Source organism: Sinohyriopsis cumingii, chromosome 2 (genome assembly GCF_028554795.1).
Source record: "Sinohyriopsis cumingii isolate HCF-2022 chromosome 2, ASM2855479v2, whole genome shotgun sequence".
In the NCBI taxonomy this organism is placed as follows: Eukaryota; Metazoa; Mollusca; class Bivalvia; order Unionida; family Unionidae; genus Sinohyriopsis; species Sinohyriopsis cumingii.
The window spans coordinates 88,266,564-88,285,223 of record NC_142962.1 but is presented as its reverse complement, the minus strand read 5'-3'; the positions used below and the strand labels follow the sequence as shown (position 1 = coordinate 88,285,223).

General features: G+C 34.9%; 1 protein-coding gene across 1 annotated transcript in view; it reads right to left on the bottom strand.

The window, feature by feature from the left end:
- Positions 1 to 4,823: 4,823 nt before the first annotated feature.
- LOC149805335 (sphingolipid delta(4)-desaturase DES1-like) overlaps positions 4,824 to 18,660 on the bottom strand; it is a 69,422-nt gene continuing 55,585 nt past the window's right edge. Inside the window, exon 3 of the mRNA XM_089949300.1 lies at positions 4,824 to 16,290. Within this exon, the coding sequence (XP_089805426.1) occupies positions 16,102 to 16,290 (189 nt within the window). The 3' untranslated portion in view covers positions 4,824 to 16,101. The remainder of the gene's footprint in view (positions 16,291 to 18,660) is intronic.

The window sequence follows — 18,660 nt, the reverse complement described above, 5'->3', positions numbered from 1 at the left end:
AGGACTCTGAAGTATGGAGAGATCATGGTGTAAATGGGATTTGGGAGTTTATAAAATGAAACTTGTTGAGGAATGAGAAATGTGTAAAGTACTTTGCATTGGGATATAAAGATGAATATGTACATAACTTGTAAATATGTTTGTATCATGTCCAATTGTTATGTATTAAATGGACAATGCTTAGACCAAAGCACTGGTCGTAGAGCTCGTGTATGTAATTGAATACATGTTTTGTATCCATCCAACATAATTTTCTTTTTGGAGTCTCTAGTCTTTCCGTGAGTCTTTCTTTTAAATATCTCTGTCTTTTTCGGTGTCTTTCTATCTTCTGTGACTTGGAAGTTGACATCCTTTTGATTCAAAAACTACCACGAAAGAGAAAGGTTGTAAGAAAAAACAGACAGTTGACGTCAACAAAAGTGCTAGAGACGGTACTGTGCCATTAGGACAAGTACGTACTAAAGAAAGCCAAGCTACTCGGCAACGATGTCGCATTCTCTGTCAATTCTACTTTGTCATTGACCCCAGTGTCTACTAACCCTGATTTAACACCCGTGTTTCTTCATTTGATATTTTTAAAAATACCAATCACATTTAAATAAAAAAAAATACCCTTATTCGACAGCAGCGACGACGTCTCCTCTTGCTCTTACCACAGTTGCTGCACCTACAAAGGTAATCTTTCCTAAGACCAAAAAGAGCAAGTTGTGAAGTGTAGTGGATGTATATAAACAACAACTGTCAGGCCACTATGTGTAGTGGATGTATATAAACAACAACTGTCAAACCACTATGTGTATTGGATGTATATAAACAACAACTGTCAGGCCACTATGTGTAGTGGATGCATATAAACAACAACTGTCAAACCACTATGTGTAGTGGATGTATACAAACAACTGTCAGGCCACTATGTGTAGTGGATGTATATAAACAACAACTGTCAAACCACTATGTGTAGTGGATGTATATAAACAACAACTGTCAGGCCACTATGTGTAGTGGATGTATATAAATAACCACTGTCAAACCACTATGTGTAGTGGATGTATATAAACAACAACTGTCACGCCACTATGTGTAGTGGATGAATATAAACAACAACTGTCAGGCCACTATGTGTAGTGGATGTATATAAACAACAACTGTCAGGCCACTATGTGTAGTGGATGTATATAAACAACAACTGTCAGGCCACTATGTGTAGTGGATGTATATAAACAACAACTGTCAAACCACTATGTGTAGTGGATGTATATAAACAACAACTGTCAGGCCACTATGTGTAGTGGATGTATATAAACAACAACTGTCAGGCCACTATGTGTAGTGGATGTATATAAACAACAACTGTCAGGCCGCTATGTGTAGTGGATGTATATAAACAACAACTGTCAGGCCACTATGTGTAGTGGATGTATATAAACAACAACTGTCAAACCACTATGTGTAGTGGATGTATATAAACAACAACTGTCAGGCCACTATGTGTAGTGGATGTATATAAACAACAACTGTCAGGCCACTATGTGTAGTGGATGTATATAAACAACAACTGTCAGGCCGCTATGTGTAGTGGATGTATATAAACAACAACTGTCAAGCCACTATGTTCCACTTCTGTTTGTGATAATAACTTGTGATACTTCACATTTTCCAAAGTGGAAGTTTACAAACCGTACAAGTTATATGACTTTAGCTTTTGACACTTGCACACCCTCTTCACTTTATGTGTCACAAGAAAACATCTATCCAATTATTTTACCATTTTTCAATACATGCACATACTTGCAGCGTTAATAGAAATCTGTATTTCTTTTATTTGTGGATATCCCAGAGACCAGTCCCATCATACAGAGCTGGTTAAGAACGTTAGTAATATCCCCTCAATTTTTCATAAATATCAAAGCTTTTATGTGTATTTTCCCTGTTCCACCCTTGACTAGTGTTTAGGTATGTTCCAAAAAACAAATAAGAAACAGAATTAATTTTAAAAAATAAGAATTTTGAATTGAGGTTTCTCTCTGCTTATAACTTTTCTCAAGTTGTTGGTACATGGCAGATTGCATCCGCATACCTTCTCAAACTGAGAGGTATATCTACACGTCATTACCTTTGTTAAATTTGGTTTTGTTGGTTAGTCATCGTCAATCTTTAATTTTATTTTTTAATGCATTTCTTTTTTATAGAACAATTAAGGCTTTCTAGTGTTGTAACCGTAATTATGTTGTTTGTCTGTTGCTGAATTTATCTGAAGAAGCGTAGCCGTGGATAGCGAAGACTGCTGCAGAATTACTTCACTGGGAGAAGCCTCCTGCCTGAAGGAATAATAGCAGTTCACTTTGGCGACATCGAGGGACTAACATTTGAGCCCATGCTGGTACTGTGACGGAGTAACATGTGGGTGCATTGGATAACATGCTGCATGTGCAGACACAGGGACCCACATAATTGTGGAAGAAGAAAGACGCGTCCGGTGATACCTGCGTCTCAACGAGTCTCCTCATATTGAATAATAGAGGAGGGTGCTGCTGTAGTTAAAAGGAAACTTTACTCTCCAGTATGCAAGTAAATTACCATCTGGGATGTTAGCAGTCCAATGGTCGGGTGGACCCTCAGACGAGTTTTTTTGTGTGGCTGTAACTTAAAGAGTGGTGCAGGCTGATTCATGGTGGACTGATGATAGCAGCGCTGTGAACCAGGTGCTGCCTTACCTTCTGATGACCCCAGGTTTTATCTCGACATGGAAAAGGTCGAGCTACCTGCCAGAATTACCAAAGTGAATCAAGCGGTTTCCATTTTGGCTGGGAAACTGTTTTTGATAGCATCTCTATTTTAATATTCTAATTTGATCCGTTTTGTTATCGCCATCAAAATTTTTATTCTCCAATTGTTATTATGCGTGATATAATTTAAGTTTAGACTTTACTGATTGGTTTTTAATTAGTTTATTGTATGTACACTCTGTACACTAAATTCTAACTTTATTAATGAATCAATTTTGATATTATTGACTCATTTTATTCGAATAATTTGCACAGGTGGCTTACACATTATTGGTATTTTTATTGTCCATTTAATAACTGGACTAGATTTTGTTAAATACGGGCTGGCGTTTCAGGGCTCTGCGCGTTTGCGCCTGCTGCCGGGTACCACTCCTTTCTTGCCTCTTCCGGACTTCCTGTACCACGATGGAGATGAGTGGAACCATTTCCACCCATCTAAACCTACGTGTCCTGATGTGACGTCATAGTTACGACAAAAAAATCGCAACGGGCGTCACATACTGCTTTGGTAAACACCTGGCTCAGTAGACAGACTGAGAAATTCTTATTTAAACATGAGTGTGTGCTGGGTCCATTTCCACTCATAAGGGCCCTACATTCGGGTCTTTAGAGACATTTAGTCCCACGACCTAAGGCTAAATTAACAACACTCGTTGAGTGTATTACGCCTGAGGGATATGGCTCAAATTCCTTCCCGCAGGAATAATTATCAGCCTGCGGTGCAGGCATTAAACCGAAGTACATGCCCTAATGGGCGAACACGTCATTAATCTAAACAATCAAATGAAATTCGCCCCATTCAACCTTGAATATAAAATGACTTCGAACCAGATTGGCGTGATGAAGACACTGCAAGCGGCTGTAAACGACCTTGGGCTGCTGGAGGAATTCATCATAACAGAGTGGAATGAAATAATCCAAAAAGAAGACAACGAAAAAAGGCAAAAAGAGGAGGGGAAACAGGAGACGGAGAAAGTGAAGAAAAAAGAACGTAGGAGAGAAAATAAGTTGGTGGTGAAAAAGAAGAGATTAGAAGACAAAGAAGAATAAAACCAAAGGCCCTTTTCAGGGCCACTCCAATGTCTCGAAACGATTTGCCCTTATGCCTAACAAATTTATAGTCGATTTTATATTTTATGTTTGCCTCCAAAAATGTTACTCTTGCGTAAAGAAAATTTTAGTCGATTTTATGTTTTATGTTTGCCTCCAAAAAAAGTTACTCTCTCGCCTAAAATATTTTTTTGTCGATTTTATATTTTTTTATGTTTGCCTCCAAAAATGTACTATCTTGCCTAAACTTTTTTTAGTTGATTTTATAGTTTAGGTGTGATAGATTGATGTTCATCAATTTATGTATGTGTGTTGTATATGTCTATCTATATATCTACTGAATTAGTCTCTACCTAGAGTAGTGCGTATTCTGGTCAGACCCTTGCCACATTGTTACCAATGTCCAGTACCGTGACGTCACCTCGCCTGTTCCATTCTTACTGTCCCTATACAAGAACCCAACTTTCCCTTGTCGGTATACAAGCCCAATATTCCCCATGTTAAATTCTCATTGTCGCTAAAGGTACCCAGGGTCTGCTGAAAAGTTATGTCGCTATACAGGCCCAAGGAGGGTGGGTCTGTAATGTATTTTCCCATTGTCGCTATATCCCCCACCCCCCTTCAATACTACCACATTAAACTGATGTTGTCTTGTATAATGGGGCACATCAAATCACATCTAATGGGACCCATGTCTATGCATGTCTTACTTACAAGACTGCATTATACTGGGGTACATTATGGCAAGGGCCCAAAGTATTTCAGTATGCTTGCAATGAATGTACATTCTTAAAAATTTACATTACTTTTTGAAGTCAGTTATTTAACACAAATCTCTGTTTATGTAACATTCAAATACCTATGCAATATAGTAAGGAAATTAAAGCTATAAATGAAATGATGGACACAGTGACCGAGTGTAACAAATCTGAACACCCTTTCATAACGATCTGCACAAATAATCAGTTCATTGAAGACACACCAAGCTTCAACAAGTTATGAAATTAACATTTAATTGTCATCAAATCTATCATATAAAAGGAACATAAAAGAAAAAAGGAACAAAATTTCTGAATACAATTCAAGTCTGACTAGTGTGTTTCTTTGTTATAAAACATCACAAAAATTAGAGAATACATATTGGATATGAACACATACATAAATAGCATAATAACAATACTGTAATGTTAATGCTGTGAATTCTGACTATATATTTATACACATATAAGGCTGTAGAATCAAAACAGCCTATCTCTGCCTTTTTTCTAAGTAAGCCATGAAATGACTACCTAAACCTCTTTTCCCTTAGGGTCCAAACTATGGGAACCGGAACACAAAGTTAAGTTAATGTGTGACAGTTTTTTCCCAGCATTCAGGAGTCACACTGGGCTAAACATTTTAAACAATTTACTCCTTGATCTTTTCTAAATATGACTTATCAAATGACATGCCCACCCATTGGTAAAAAACCAATACCTACCAATTTGTCTAAAGCCAACATCTATTGACTGGTCTAAAACCAATGCCTATCCATTGGTCTAAAACCAATGCCTACCAATTTGTCTTAAGCCAATGCTTATCGACTGGACAAAAGCCAGTGCCTACAAATGGTTTAAAGCCAATGCCTCTTTAAAAGACTGGTAAAAAAACCTAATGCCTTGCAATTGTTCTAAAGCTAAACCTACTCACTGGTCTAAAGTCAATGCCTACAGAAAGGTCAAAAGCCAATGCCTATGGAATGGTCAAAGGCCAATTTCTACTGATTTGTCTAAAGCCAATGCCTGCCATTTGGTTACAAAAAGTAATAAAAAGTGATGCAGAAACTACAGATTTCATTTGTATGCATTTTACGTAAAGTTGGCCACATAGTTCCATCTAACTTAACAAACATAATATACTGAATGATTTACAACATAGATACCATGAAGAAAGGTCATGTGAACCTGAAGTGAAACAACTAGTTAGAGTATTGGCTACAAATTTTTCATTGAACCCTGAAATAAAATACTAAACTCAATTCAAGCTTTTCTGATAGGACATAGACAGGAATAATACTCAAACGTGAAACCTATTCTGAACAAGTTTTTTTGCGGCAATGTTAAGTCAACTTCCCTTTTCATAGACGGTAGCAGCTATTTTGTTCCATTTTGCCTGGCAGTGTGACCCCTAAATGTTCATACTAGTAATGCTGAATGTTCAGCAGGGACAATTTTAATTATTGCATCACTAACTTACTCATGAAATTTAAAATGTGTTGAACACAAATTTGAATTTGGTCTAAAAAAAATTAAATTCAACTTTCCATGACTATACATTTTCTCAAAATCATGGTAGAATTACCAAACTTGACAAATGTGCACACTGTGCAATCATGGTAGGGGTTTAATAAGATAATACCCATGAATTATGGAGATACAAATAAATGTTATGGATGTCAACTCTGCAACTTGTTCTCATCGTGGTTCTCAAAAATCATACAGTTTGAAATCTGGAGTCGTTCCATGTTGTCAACGACTTTTTAATGCAAGTTTTAAAAGCAATGATCATCATAACTTGTAAACACAAATGAATGCATCTTGTTAACTTTGCAGATACACATGTGCAAAACTGTAGACAAATTAGTAAAATATTCAAAGACCATTAGTTTATTACATGTACAAGTCATATAAAGCAAAGTATATACATGTACATTTAAAAATTAAATAAGCAACAAATTTGTCATAGCTATTGCATTTCTTCCCTTCTTAGCATTATTTTAAGATCCAATTGTTTGGGACAAATTTAGACTGATTCAAGTTATGTAATTTCCAGAATGGTGCAGCCTGAAATGATTGTCATTACCAAGATATTAGATATAAATGTGTAAAGGAATTCTACTTACTGCAATAAAACAGACCACTCAAATGTATTACAGCACATCAAAGGTAGATGATACAAACTGGTTCATCATGATGAGGACCTCCACTCCAGTCAGGCTAGTTTTAGATACAGCCTACATAGCAAATGATTTGTGCAAGATCACTGAACTGGTAGTTTCTTTTTAAGATAAAACTGTAAACTAACTTACTGTTTATGTGTTGAAAATAAACTGAAAGCTGATTCTACAATGGGACATGTTTGTATTACTGACAAGAACTGGCAAGACACCATAACATTATTTTCTTACTTTCCTCCCAAGAATTTTGAGATAAAGAATGCTACTTTAAAAATCCTAATATGTAAAATATTATTCAACAAGAGGACCAAGAAGGACTGATCTCATTCACCTGGTATTTTTTTATATGTCAGCTTCTGAATGCAAATTCACACACATACTGAAACTGCTGTGGAGAAAGAAATGTTGGTGTCAATTGTCTCTTTGTTTCTAGACCAAACACAAAGAATTGCTTTCTCTGCTTAAAAGGAACTAGTCAGTGACACCGCTAGCATTCTTCCCTGATCTCGTACTGTACCCGTGGAGAAGGGTCAGACACATAATTTTCAAGCTGATCATAATCCAACCAAAGTACACTTGTCATTGTAAGGGGAGTTAATCTGTGCAGTCAGCATGGATTACTAGGCCTGTCCTCACCCCTACTGGGCCCCAAAAGCTCAGCCAATCAGATGCAAAATCACCTAATTAATGTGTGTAGATGTTGCTCATAATTAAAATCACTAAAGAGCTTGAAATGTGATGCAGATCTGATAAGAAATATGGTGTCTAGAGTGTTCACAAGTTTACAAATGAAACCTGACTAAAATCATACAATAAATATGGTTTTTGAAATGTCAACAACCTCAGCCAACTCATGCAAGATCGTCCAGTCAGTATGCATGGATTTTGTTCATAAGTGTACACATCCAAAGTCATGATGATATTAGCATACATAATGAATTTGATATAAAACAAAATATTGTCATTATAGAGCTCATAACCTCATTAATATGTGAGGATGTTGCTATTCACTGAATTCCTCCAAGGTCTTGATGATATAGGCTTACACATCAATTCTGATATAAATCAGATCAAAATAAAGTCTCTACAGTGTTCACAAGCAAGTGTTTACAGACAATGCACAGCAGACAAAAAGCCTGACCATAAGCTCATTGGCATTTGTCCCAATGGCACTAACAAACTAATACAGACAAAAAGCCAGGCCACAAGCTCATTGGCATTTGTCCCATTTGTCCCAATGACACTAACAAGCTAATACGGACAAAAAGCCAGAACATAAGCTCACTGGCATTTGTCTCAAATGACACTAGCAAGCTAATACAGACAAAAAGGCAATATTTATTTTTCAGTAATTCAGGCATCATTGCTGTTACTTTAAAACACTCAGAATATATACTTATATACTCTGGTAATGGCTTAATGCTTAATTAATGCTGCTGATTAAAAACTGGCTTTAATCTGGAATTGGGTGTGTAAAATCCATATCTAGCTACTCTGATGAAATATCTTGTATAAATAACAGTCAAAACCATTCAGGTCTTCACTGTAGGAAGCTGACCACTGCCAAATTTGTGCCTTTTATTTTTTTTCTCCCAACATTTTACAAATATGTATACAGCCAAACAATCATATTAGAGGACCATGAACAGCACATTATACAACCAACCCATGTCTAATATACCGCTCTATTTAGATAACTGACATTTCTGTGCAGTGACCAGAATTTTCGTCCCAAAACCAATAGGCTTCTTCCTTACACTAAGCACATAGCCGACCAGAAAGTTGGTTCAGGTATATGCTGTAGAACTAATGTTATTGAGTGGAAACCATTTTCATTCTTCCAGTTAGTGACCTTGACCTCTGACACACAAATCAATAGGTTTCTTCCTTGCTCAAACTGCAACCTATTAAAAAAAACTTGGTGGGAAGGATGTAATGTAGAACCATGCTATTGTGCAGAAACCTTTTTTAATCCTTCTGTCACAATGACCTGGACGATAGACTTTCCAAATAAAAAATCATTAGTCTATATTACTTATCCCAAGTGCCAGAGATGATTCAACTGCTGCCGATTTTGGGCAACTCAAGTTATTTTGTGGCAAAATTTTTTCTTTCAATCTGAGTGACCTTAACTCTTGCGTGATATTTTAATCAAGAAAGCAATTCATTAAACTCTCTCTAGAGGGTTCTTCCTTACTCTAAGTGTACATCATCAACAAAGTCTGGTAAATGTAGTTGATGAAGACCCCAAATTTGTGAGACAGAGAGACAAATGGATGGATAGATGGAGATCAGAACATATTATGTTCTGCTTTGTGGCAGACATAAAAATGGTAGGGGCTTCAGAACTAAGTGGAGCGATTCCCATGAGGTCTGGGGAAACTTGTTTAAAAAGAGCAGTGCAGCCTTCAATCTGTATATTGAAAAAAAGGTGACAGTTCCAAATTCTGTCAATTTTATCAAAGATATTGGCACAGATTTAATCTGGTGCCATGAAACATATACATATACATGTCTGTAGACAATATGTTTTCAATTCATGTGATGTTTGTGCTCTTTGCTGAAAATAAATCAACCCCTACTTAATACAGGCACTGTACACTTCCTATATACAAATATAGTTTATGAAAAAGTTGTCCCAAATTTTAAAACCATTAAATCAGAAAATCACCTGGTCAATATTGCAGTAATGACAGCGAAAAGAGCATTGTCAGCATTTAGTAAATAGCAATAACAGCTAAACATTTGATCTCTCCTTTTTTTTGGAGAACAATGTTATTGGGAAAGCATTTCATTAAACTATCTCTCTGAAAAGCTCAGTGTCAACATAAATAATATGTACATTTATACTGTAGCATTTTCAAATTCTCTCATTGATAGAAATAACATTATCTGAAAATAAAGAAATATACTATTTCATTTTGATCTTTTTCTTTACTGCTGTTTTATAGGTATCCATCTTTTTAATTGTTGCTCATAGTCTTCCTTAAAAAAAACACATAACTAGTATGTACATTATTTCACAGATTTGAATTTAAAACAACCACAAGTAAAAGCTAATGCACTTACTTATTGTAACTTTCTTTTTACACAAGGTCAAATTGGCAGCCTCAATAATGTACATAATAATGAAAACCTTTAAAGAAACACACACTTGGTTGACTACTCTATTTGTTGCTGTATGTACTCGCTTATAAATCGAGTCAAATTGCAAACAACTGAGATCATGATTTGCGATAGCATAATGCTCCTTCAGATCTGGGTCTACATTGTTTGGTTCTATGAATACTCCTAAAAAAACTGCATTATGTGATAGCAGATCTGGGTTTGTACAGTTTACAGTTGGCTTGCCTTACAAGCAAGTACATATGGTACCTATTATAATGGAACAATATTCTACTAACGTTACAACACAGATATATGCAATGAGATGGAAATGATTTTTGTAATACTGTCTATCTGTATCACAGACGATTGCGACATTACTTCGTTGTCAATGTTACAGTGAGCCTATTAATACCATATATTCACTTATAAGTCAAACTTTAAACAACAAAGAGACTAATCTTCCCTAGCACAATGCACTTGCATATTAGGGTTTGTTATTTGTTCTACTGAATTCACCTAACAAACTGTACAGACCCAGATCTGCCAGTGCATTATGCAATGGAAGATATGGATCTTAGCAGTGTGCAGCTGGACTTGACTTATAAGCAAGTACATATGGTACCGTTCCATTATCAGAGCTGCCAATTTGACCTGGTAGTATATTCCTCTACACAAATCATTTAAAAAAATTTAAACAAAATAACTACTGTAAAATAGGGAAGTCAGTTATCTGTTTTAAAAAAAATATAATTTTAGATGTTTTGTAACAAAATGGCTCCTTCGGTAAGACTATAAGCATTACAAAAAAAACTGACTAAATGGAATACTTCAAAAAACTGGATATAACTCATTGAAAACAGATGGCAAGTAGATCAATGACTAGTAAAGACATGAACACTGATTATCAATAAACACACACAAAAATAGTACATTACATTTTATCAGTAATTAACAAATCAATAAAGCTAAGCTGTTATTTATAAATCACCAGTGAAAAATACAAAACAAAGACCTTCAAGAGCCCAAGAAATAAATCAAATTTTTTTTCCCTTAATTAATGAATTAAACCTCGTTTATTAAATCTCAGTATAGGTACATTGTAACTATCATGAATCAATGGAAAAATCAACTTTGTCCAGAAAATTGATTAAATATATCATCAGCATACATAAAATAAATGTAATACTGGCACTGCAATTTAGTGAGTTATGAAATTATTTTAATCTAAAAATGTTTTACTGGCCTCATTTTGTTATCTGTGAGTAGTGTGACATCAATATGGGTGCTAATTTAAGCACTAACAAAAATGTAATTATGGCAAAAATACAAAATCCCATGAAAATAACTGAAGTCACAGCCAGAATTAATGCTTAATTTGGATGGCATTTTTTTCATTTTTAACAAGTGAAAACTACATTTACTGTCATCAATTCATAAAATGTACACATAAATACAAATGACAAAAATCAATTTATTTTTAAATGGCTATGACATTTTAACCAAACTCGGGAAACATAAAATGGGAAATACATAGCAGAAATTCACAATAAAAGGCAGCTACATCTGCTACAGCATATGGCTGCCTTTTCATATGCAAATAGGGCACTGACAATGAAAAAAGAATATCGAGGTAAGGCCAACAAAAATGTGCTTCCGTTTCTCATTGTTGACCCTAGCACTTTTTTCCAGCATTAGTACAAATATAAAAAAATCGCATTAAATATGTGGGTATCTCTAATTATACAACCAGTTTAATAGGAAAGGGGGGGGGGGGGCCAAAGTGCCAGCAAGTTAGTGACATAAAAACATCTGATTTCCACTAACAACTTTTGAACAAATCTGGGTTTTATAGCATATAACTCATGATAACAATGAAGCAGTATCAAATAACGTACCTTTGGAGCAAATACCACTGATCACTATAAAGATGTAAGAATTCTAGACCATTTAAACTTGTATGTTGGCATGAGATGTATAAACTATGCCAACAACTCTGAAATCATTTTTAAAAAATGTATCAGCTACAAACACAAAATTTAGGACAAGATAAATGTTTCTAAGATCATTATGAACTGATAATCCGACAAACTGAGAACAGCTGTCAATGATAGGTCTACAGGAAAATTAAGGATAACATTAAAAAATGTTTTATTTTAATGTAAATAAAACCTATGCTTCTATGAAAATCAAGAAGCAGCGGTATTTTTCTTATCATTAGAACTGGGATTGATGAAAGTGTTTCAGGGTTATGATTCTAACATCTGAAAATGTGTGTAACAAATAAACAATAAGCTTCGATAAGAAATGAGCAGTTTACTGAAAATTCATACAGGTTTTAACTAAAATTAAATCAAGTCATGAATTAAAAGAAAAATACATAAATCAAAACAGAAATATTTTTTAGATCATGGACAGTCATTTTATAGTTACTTTCAGATAATGGATACTGCCCTTAAATTTAAAACAAGGTGTTTAAAACGTTTTGCATCAAGTGAAAATTTATCTAGCTTTCAGTTGATAATAATATTAACTGATTTAATAAAGCATGATGAAATGCATGAATTAGAACAGTTAAGTGTTTTTGCCAGATGACAGAAATTTAGTTTAAGTTTTTTCAAAGACGAATTGCACGTGTCTGTTACAACCCTGAATACTGCTCTTAAAATTAAAATAAGTGTTTGAAAAATGTGTCTTCAGCATAAAATTTATTCAGCTTTTAAAAGATACCAAAATATTACCAGAATGAATAAAACATGAAGAAATGCATAAAACAAAGCAAACGCTATGCATTTAACAGTTGTGACATAAGAGATTTGGGATATTTTAAAGTAACATTTTTGCATATCTTGAAGACTCGGGATGGTTGCTCTTAAATCAGAAATAAGATTTAACAAATGAAGAGCAATCTACAGAAAATTTATTTGGCTGATTCCAAATATAATTTAATTTAGTAGAACATGTAGAAATATGTACCTTTTCATATGATATTCACTTAGCTGTTAAATAAAATCAGACATAATAAGTTTGCTTTCAGCATGAAAAAAATCCAAATAAGTGAGTCAGTGAAGATATTATTACAACTTTTTAAGAAAATATACAAAATCTGAGACCATTTTAATTTCCGTCCTAAACAATGATATTTCACAGAGCTATCAAAGAATAATAAGATCACTTTAAATTCTGTGGAGAAATTTGATGACATGAGTCTAGCAGTAAACACAAAATGGCTGCCCCCACTGTGCTCTTTCTTAATCAGGCACTACCAAATACAGTACAGAAAAAACCAAGATAAAGACCGCCCTTGGACAAAATCCCTCCAGCAAAATGAAAAACAGGACATAATCCCCACACCTTGTCCAAGTTTAGCCCTTTTTAAACCATCACAAACATACATACTCAGGTGCTGTCATAAGCCCTTCAAAGTTTTGTGTTGGCTTCCCTTTAGCAGACAAGATATGTATCATGTGCAGGTTAGATGTCAGAGCTTGGCATACAAGGAGATTAAGATGCCTAATGGTTGTTTTGATCTAAAGACCATGTGCATGTGCTCTGTCAACTCACTTTGATAAGTACAAGTCTACTGTATTTGACGATTATTGTTCTATTTTGGGGAATAATCATAACTTTAATAGGAATTGGCCTTATTAAACTGGGTGCATTAACAATACAGAACACAATTACGATTCCAGTATGGTAGCATTTAGTGACATGCCACCTATTTCAATGCGCTTTTTAAGCCTGGTATTGCTTCAACAGGTGTCATTTTCTTCATTTTTAATTACACGACAGGGCTCCTTATCATAATAGTATTACAGCCTTCTGAAAAAACTATATCTTAATTTCAGGGAAATATTTTCAAACTGCTTTTTTTTTTGCACAAAGTCCAAATCAGTAATATCAAACATATGCCCTGACAAAAAGGTCACAAATGATCTTGTATTTATCAGCTGTAATTTGTTTGTTAAATAAATCCATGTGACAAGATTAATAAAATATAGTTAACCTTGACAGGGATTTGTTTGCTCAAGAATGGACACTATGGTCAGCCAGGTTATTAGAATATTCACCAACATATGACATGACACCAAAAGCACTTGCTGATCAGAATCTATGATGTTTGCTTGAATATGCAGGTTGAATAAATGTCACAGACTCCTATATGCCACTTACACTTGGATGAGCATTAAACAGTGCATTGACCATGTTACATGTGAGTTGGGCTGGATCTTGACCAGTACAGTTGGACTGTCACATCTGTTACACAATACCCACCTGATGTAAATGGCCCTCAACTCTGCTGGCACTAACTGGCTAATCTATACTGCCAGTGGTAACTCCACCTGTCATTAATCAATCAAGTTCACCACAGCTGATGCCTAGCAATGGCTACACCTATAACACCTTGATATTGCACAGTGTGTAGAGTGGTGTACATCAGTGGCAATTATACTGGCATAATGTGGAAAATGGTCAGTACAAACTTTCTGTAACATGCAATGATCAACATAATGAGACTGACTAGTCACTTGATGATTTAAAAATAAATACTAAATACATATTAGCTGATAAAATACTAATTTACAATACAAGTAATGCCTAATATTCTCAAAAGTCTGGAAACGATCGAATATTAGTAAAATTATCATAAACAGTGGATTGTCAGCACACAATTAAAATAAGTATTTGCAAATTAAGCAAAAAAGCCAATCTTGGATTCTGGTATTGAAAACAAAAGCACAAATAATTTAAGTAAAACAGAAACGATGTCTTAGATGTAGAAGTTACTCTTCTGAAGACTGTTTTGTTTCTGATTAAGTAATTAGTGCAACTGTTAAACTGACCTTGTTCTGATTCTGCCTGCTTCTTTCTGCTATCCTTTGTTTTTGCAGGCAACTATATTAATGTAATATTGTACTAATGAGGTTGACAGGCATACATACCTAATTTTTAAAACAGCTAAATAATGATACTTTTCAATGTTGAATTGCATATAAAATTATACACAAGAACAACATTTATAACCATGCTTATTTCAAATATAAGAATACATGCTTAATCTCCAAATTGTATAGCCCTTTTGGCATAATAAAGTAACCATGAATGCAAGTACTTATTTTTGACTTTCAAACAGTAAAGATAAGACACCCAAAAAATATAATCGAACTTCTGAAAAAACTCTGTTGACTAAACAAATACAGGTCTCCTATCAAAGATATTACCAATTTAAGTGGCGACTTAATCCAAACACATCTTGGTTATTGAAGACAAGACTAAAAAAGTCATCAAAGGACATCAATCACTGAATTTTGAGTTCCTGCATCCAGAACCTTCAGTTTCTGGTTTCTGACTCACAGTTCTCATACTTTCATCTCTAGTTTTCCATATACCAGTCTTGCAGTTTTCAAACTTTAGTTTTTCCTTCACTTGACTCTGTTTCCAAACTTTGGTATACAATTTTCCAAATACATACTGGACTTTGAGGAGAAATGTGACACTGCTACATTTTAAAAATCATCCCGAGGCTATCTTGTTCTTGTGGGTTTAATGTCATTTTTCTGTACATAATAGGCTATACATGATGACCAGTATAACTGCTGGAGGAAGAACCTGGGAAACCCCTAGTAAAAACCACATACCTCTTGGAAGCTATTTACAAGCTTTCTCACATATTCACATTGGCAAAGACCAAGATTCAAACCTATGTGGGCTGAGGTGAGATGGCATGATTAGACTCAGGTGATGCTAAGAGTTTGGAGACAGTATTGTTAGAAATTAAATTTCTTTTAATTTTGAAAACATGAGGTACAGAAACTCTTCTTCTATGAAAGACAAGAACATCTGATTAAAGAACTTTCTTCATTATGGAAAACTCTAATCTTACAAAAACTACTCAACCTTGCAATCTAACTTGTCAATACAAAAATAAAATATTAAAAGTCAAGTATCAGAGATGTATGCCTGTCATTTTGATTCAAATGGCAAAAATGAAAGCCTGGTTTAAAGGGAACCAATGAAAAGCTTCAATGTTTAATGTTCAAACAGGAGTGATTTTTATATGCAGGGTCATGCCACACTAAAGCTTTTCTGACCTTCTGAAATTGACATGAAAACACATATACACTAATAAATATTTTTTTTGCCATAAGATTGAACCCAGATTCATGAAAACTAACATTCTGAATTCTACTCATGCAGGTCTAAATGACATCAAACTTAAATGTCCTATCCAGATTTAAGTTCCTTCCCTTCTTGAATTTTTGTTGTATCATCAGAAGTGGGACCTTCCTTGCTTTTACGGAGGACTCTTGCATATGGACCAATGGCAGGGTCAGTGATGAAGTCCCAAATGACCTTCACCCATGAAGTATGCTGGGGTAGCTTATCGTAGTACTCAGGAGCAATCTTCTTTACCTGTAATCAAAATTAAAGATATGACTCACATTATTTTCTTTCCCTTGATAAAAATATATTTACATGATTAATAACCTTTCTAAAAATACTTCTAAAATAGAATGATGCCTCATTACATGTATTATCAGTCTATTACCTCTGAATCTAATGGTGATAAATGGATGTAAAAGACAGAAATACATTAGAGAACAAAAAGCACAGAAATGATGCATTATCCAAAATGTCATGTTCACATATCAAATAAACATACAATATGATTAAGGTCTAACACTTCCGAACTCCAGTAGAGTTTGATAGATAAGTTTCGAATTGTTTCATGTCTTCTTAATAATACGGGTTGAACATAATTTTTTCTAATAAATTCAATGGTGAGAAATTAATGGTCAGTTCTTAACAGTCTACTATACCTGTTCTTCACTGACAAGTTTACTGCTTTCATGGGAGATAAAGGGTATCTGACTGAATCCCCTAAATGCCCTTTAAACCCATTTCTGTGACATGGATGACAAGTTTGCTGCTTTAATGGGGGGGGGGGGGGGGTAAAGGGTATCTGACTGAATCCCCTAAATGACCTTTAAACCCATTTCTGTGACAAGGATGACAAGTTTTCTGCTTTAATGGGGGGTAAAGGGTATCTGACTGAATCCCCTAAATGTCCTTTAAACCCATTCTGTGACATGGATGACAAGTTTACTGCTTTAATGGGGATAAAGGGTATCTGATTGAATCCCCTAAATGACCTTTAAACCCATTTCTGTGACAAGGATGACAAGTTTTCTGCTTTAATGGGGGGTAAAGGGTATCTGACTGAATCTCCTAAATGTCCTTTAAACCCATTCTGTGACATGGATGACAAGTTTACTGCTTTAATGGGGATAAAGGGTATCTGACTGAATCCCCTAAATGTCCTTTAAACCCATTCTGTGACATGGATGACAAGTTTTACTGCTTTAATGGGGATAAAGGGTATCTGATTGAATCCCCTAAATGCCCTTTAAACCCATTTCTGTGACAAGGATGACAAGTTTTCTGCTTTAATGGGGGGTAAAGGGTATCTGACTGAATCCCCTAAATGTCCTTTAAACCCATTCTGTGACATGGATGACAAGTTTTACTGCTTTAATGGGGATAAAGGGTATCTGATTGAATCCCCTAAATGCCCTTTAAACCCATTTCTGTGACAAGGATGACAAGTTTTCTGCTTTAATGGGGATAAAGGGTATCTGACTGAATCCCCTAAATGTCCTTTAAACCCATTCTGTGACATGGATGACAAGTTTACTGCTTTAATGGTGATAAAGGGTATCTGATTGAATCCCCATAATTTCCTTTAAATCCATTTCTGTGACATGGATGACAAGTTTACTGCTTTAATGGGAGATAAAGGGTCTGACTGAATCCCCTAAATGACCTTTAAATCCATTTCTGTTCTTCAGTGACAAGTTTACTGCTTTAACGGGGATAAAGGGTATCTGACTGAATCCCCTAAATTCCCTTTAAACCCATTCTGTGACATGGTTGACAAGTTTACTGCTTTAATGGGAGATAAAGGGTATCTGATTGAATCCCTAAATTTCCTTTAAATCCATTTCTGTGACATGGATGACAAGTTTACTGCTTTAATGGAGATAAAGGGTATCTGACTGAATCCCCTAAATTTCCTTTAAACCCATTCTGTGACATGGATGACAAGTTTGCTGCTTTAATGGGAGATAAAGGGATCCGACTGAATCCCCTAAATGACCTTTAAATCCATTTCTGTGACATGGATGACAAGTTTACTGCTTTAATGGGGATAAAGGGTATCTGATTGAATCCACTAAATTCCCTTTAAATCCATTTCTATGACATGGATGACACATTTTACCTAAAGATCATGACTATATACTGAGATTTAAGTAAACCTCCTTAATGTAACCTTAGGAAGGAAGGAAGGTATCAGGGATATGAATGCAAAAATTATCAGTGTCAGATCACTAAAAAACATGCAGTATTATGCTGAATAAAATAAGATTTGTCCAAAAAACACCAAGACTTACTGTCCATACTTATATGTCGAGTAAAACTGCAAACAATAAAGATCCTAATCTGCCATATAGGTTTGTATATCTGAGTCTGTGCAGTTTGCCATTGGACTCGTCTTATACATGAGTATATATGGTATACTGGATCTATTTTTGTAATTTTGACTTGCAGCCTGCAAGAATTATAATATACATGGAAGACAAATACCAGTAGCAGTATATTTTTCTTTAGATAATGAACACATTAGACCAACTTAACAGTTCAAAAAGTAAATTCAATTAGTCTTTGTCCACTATTAATTATGGTGAAATAAACTAGGTTTGTAACTGTAGAACATGTCTGCCC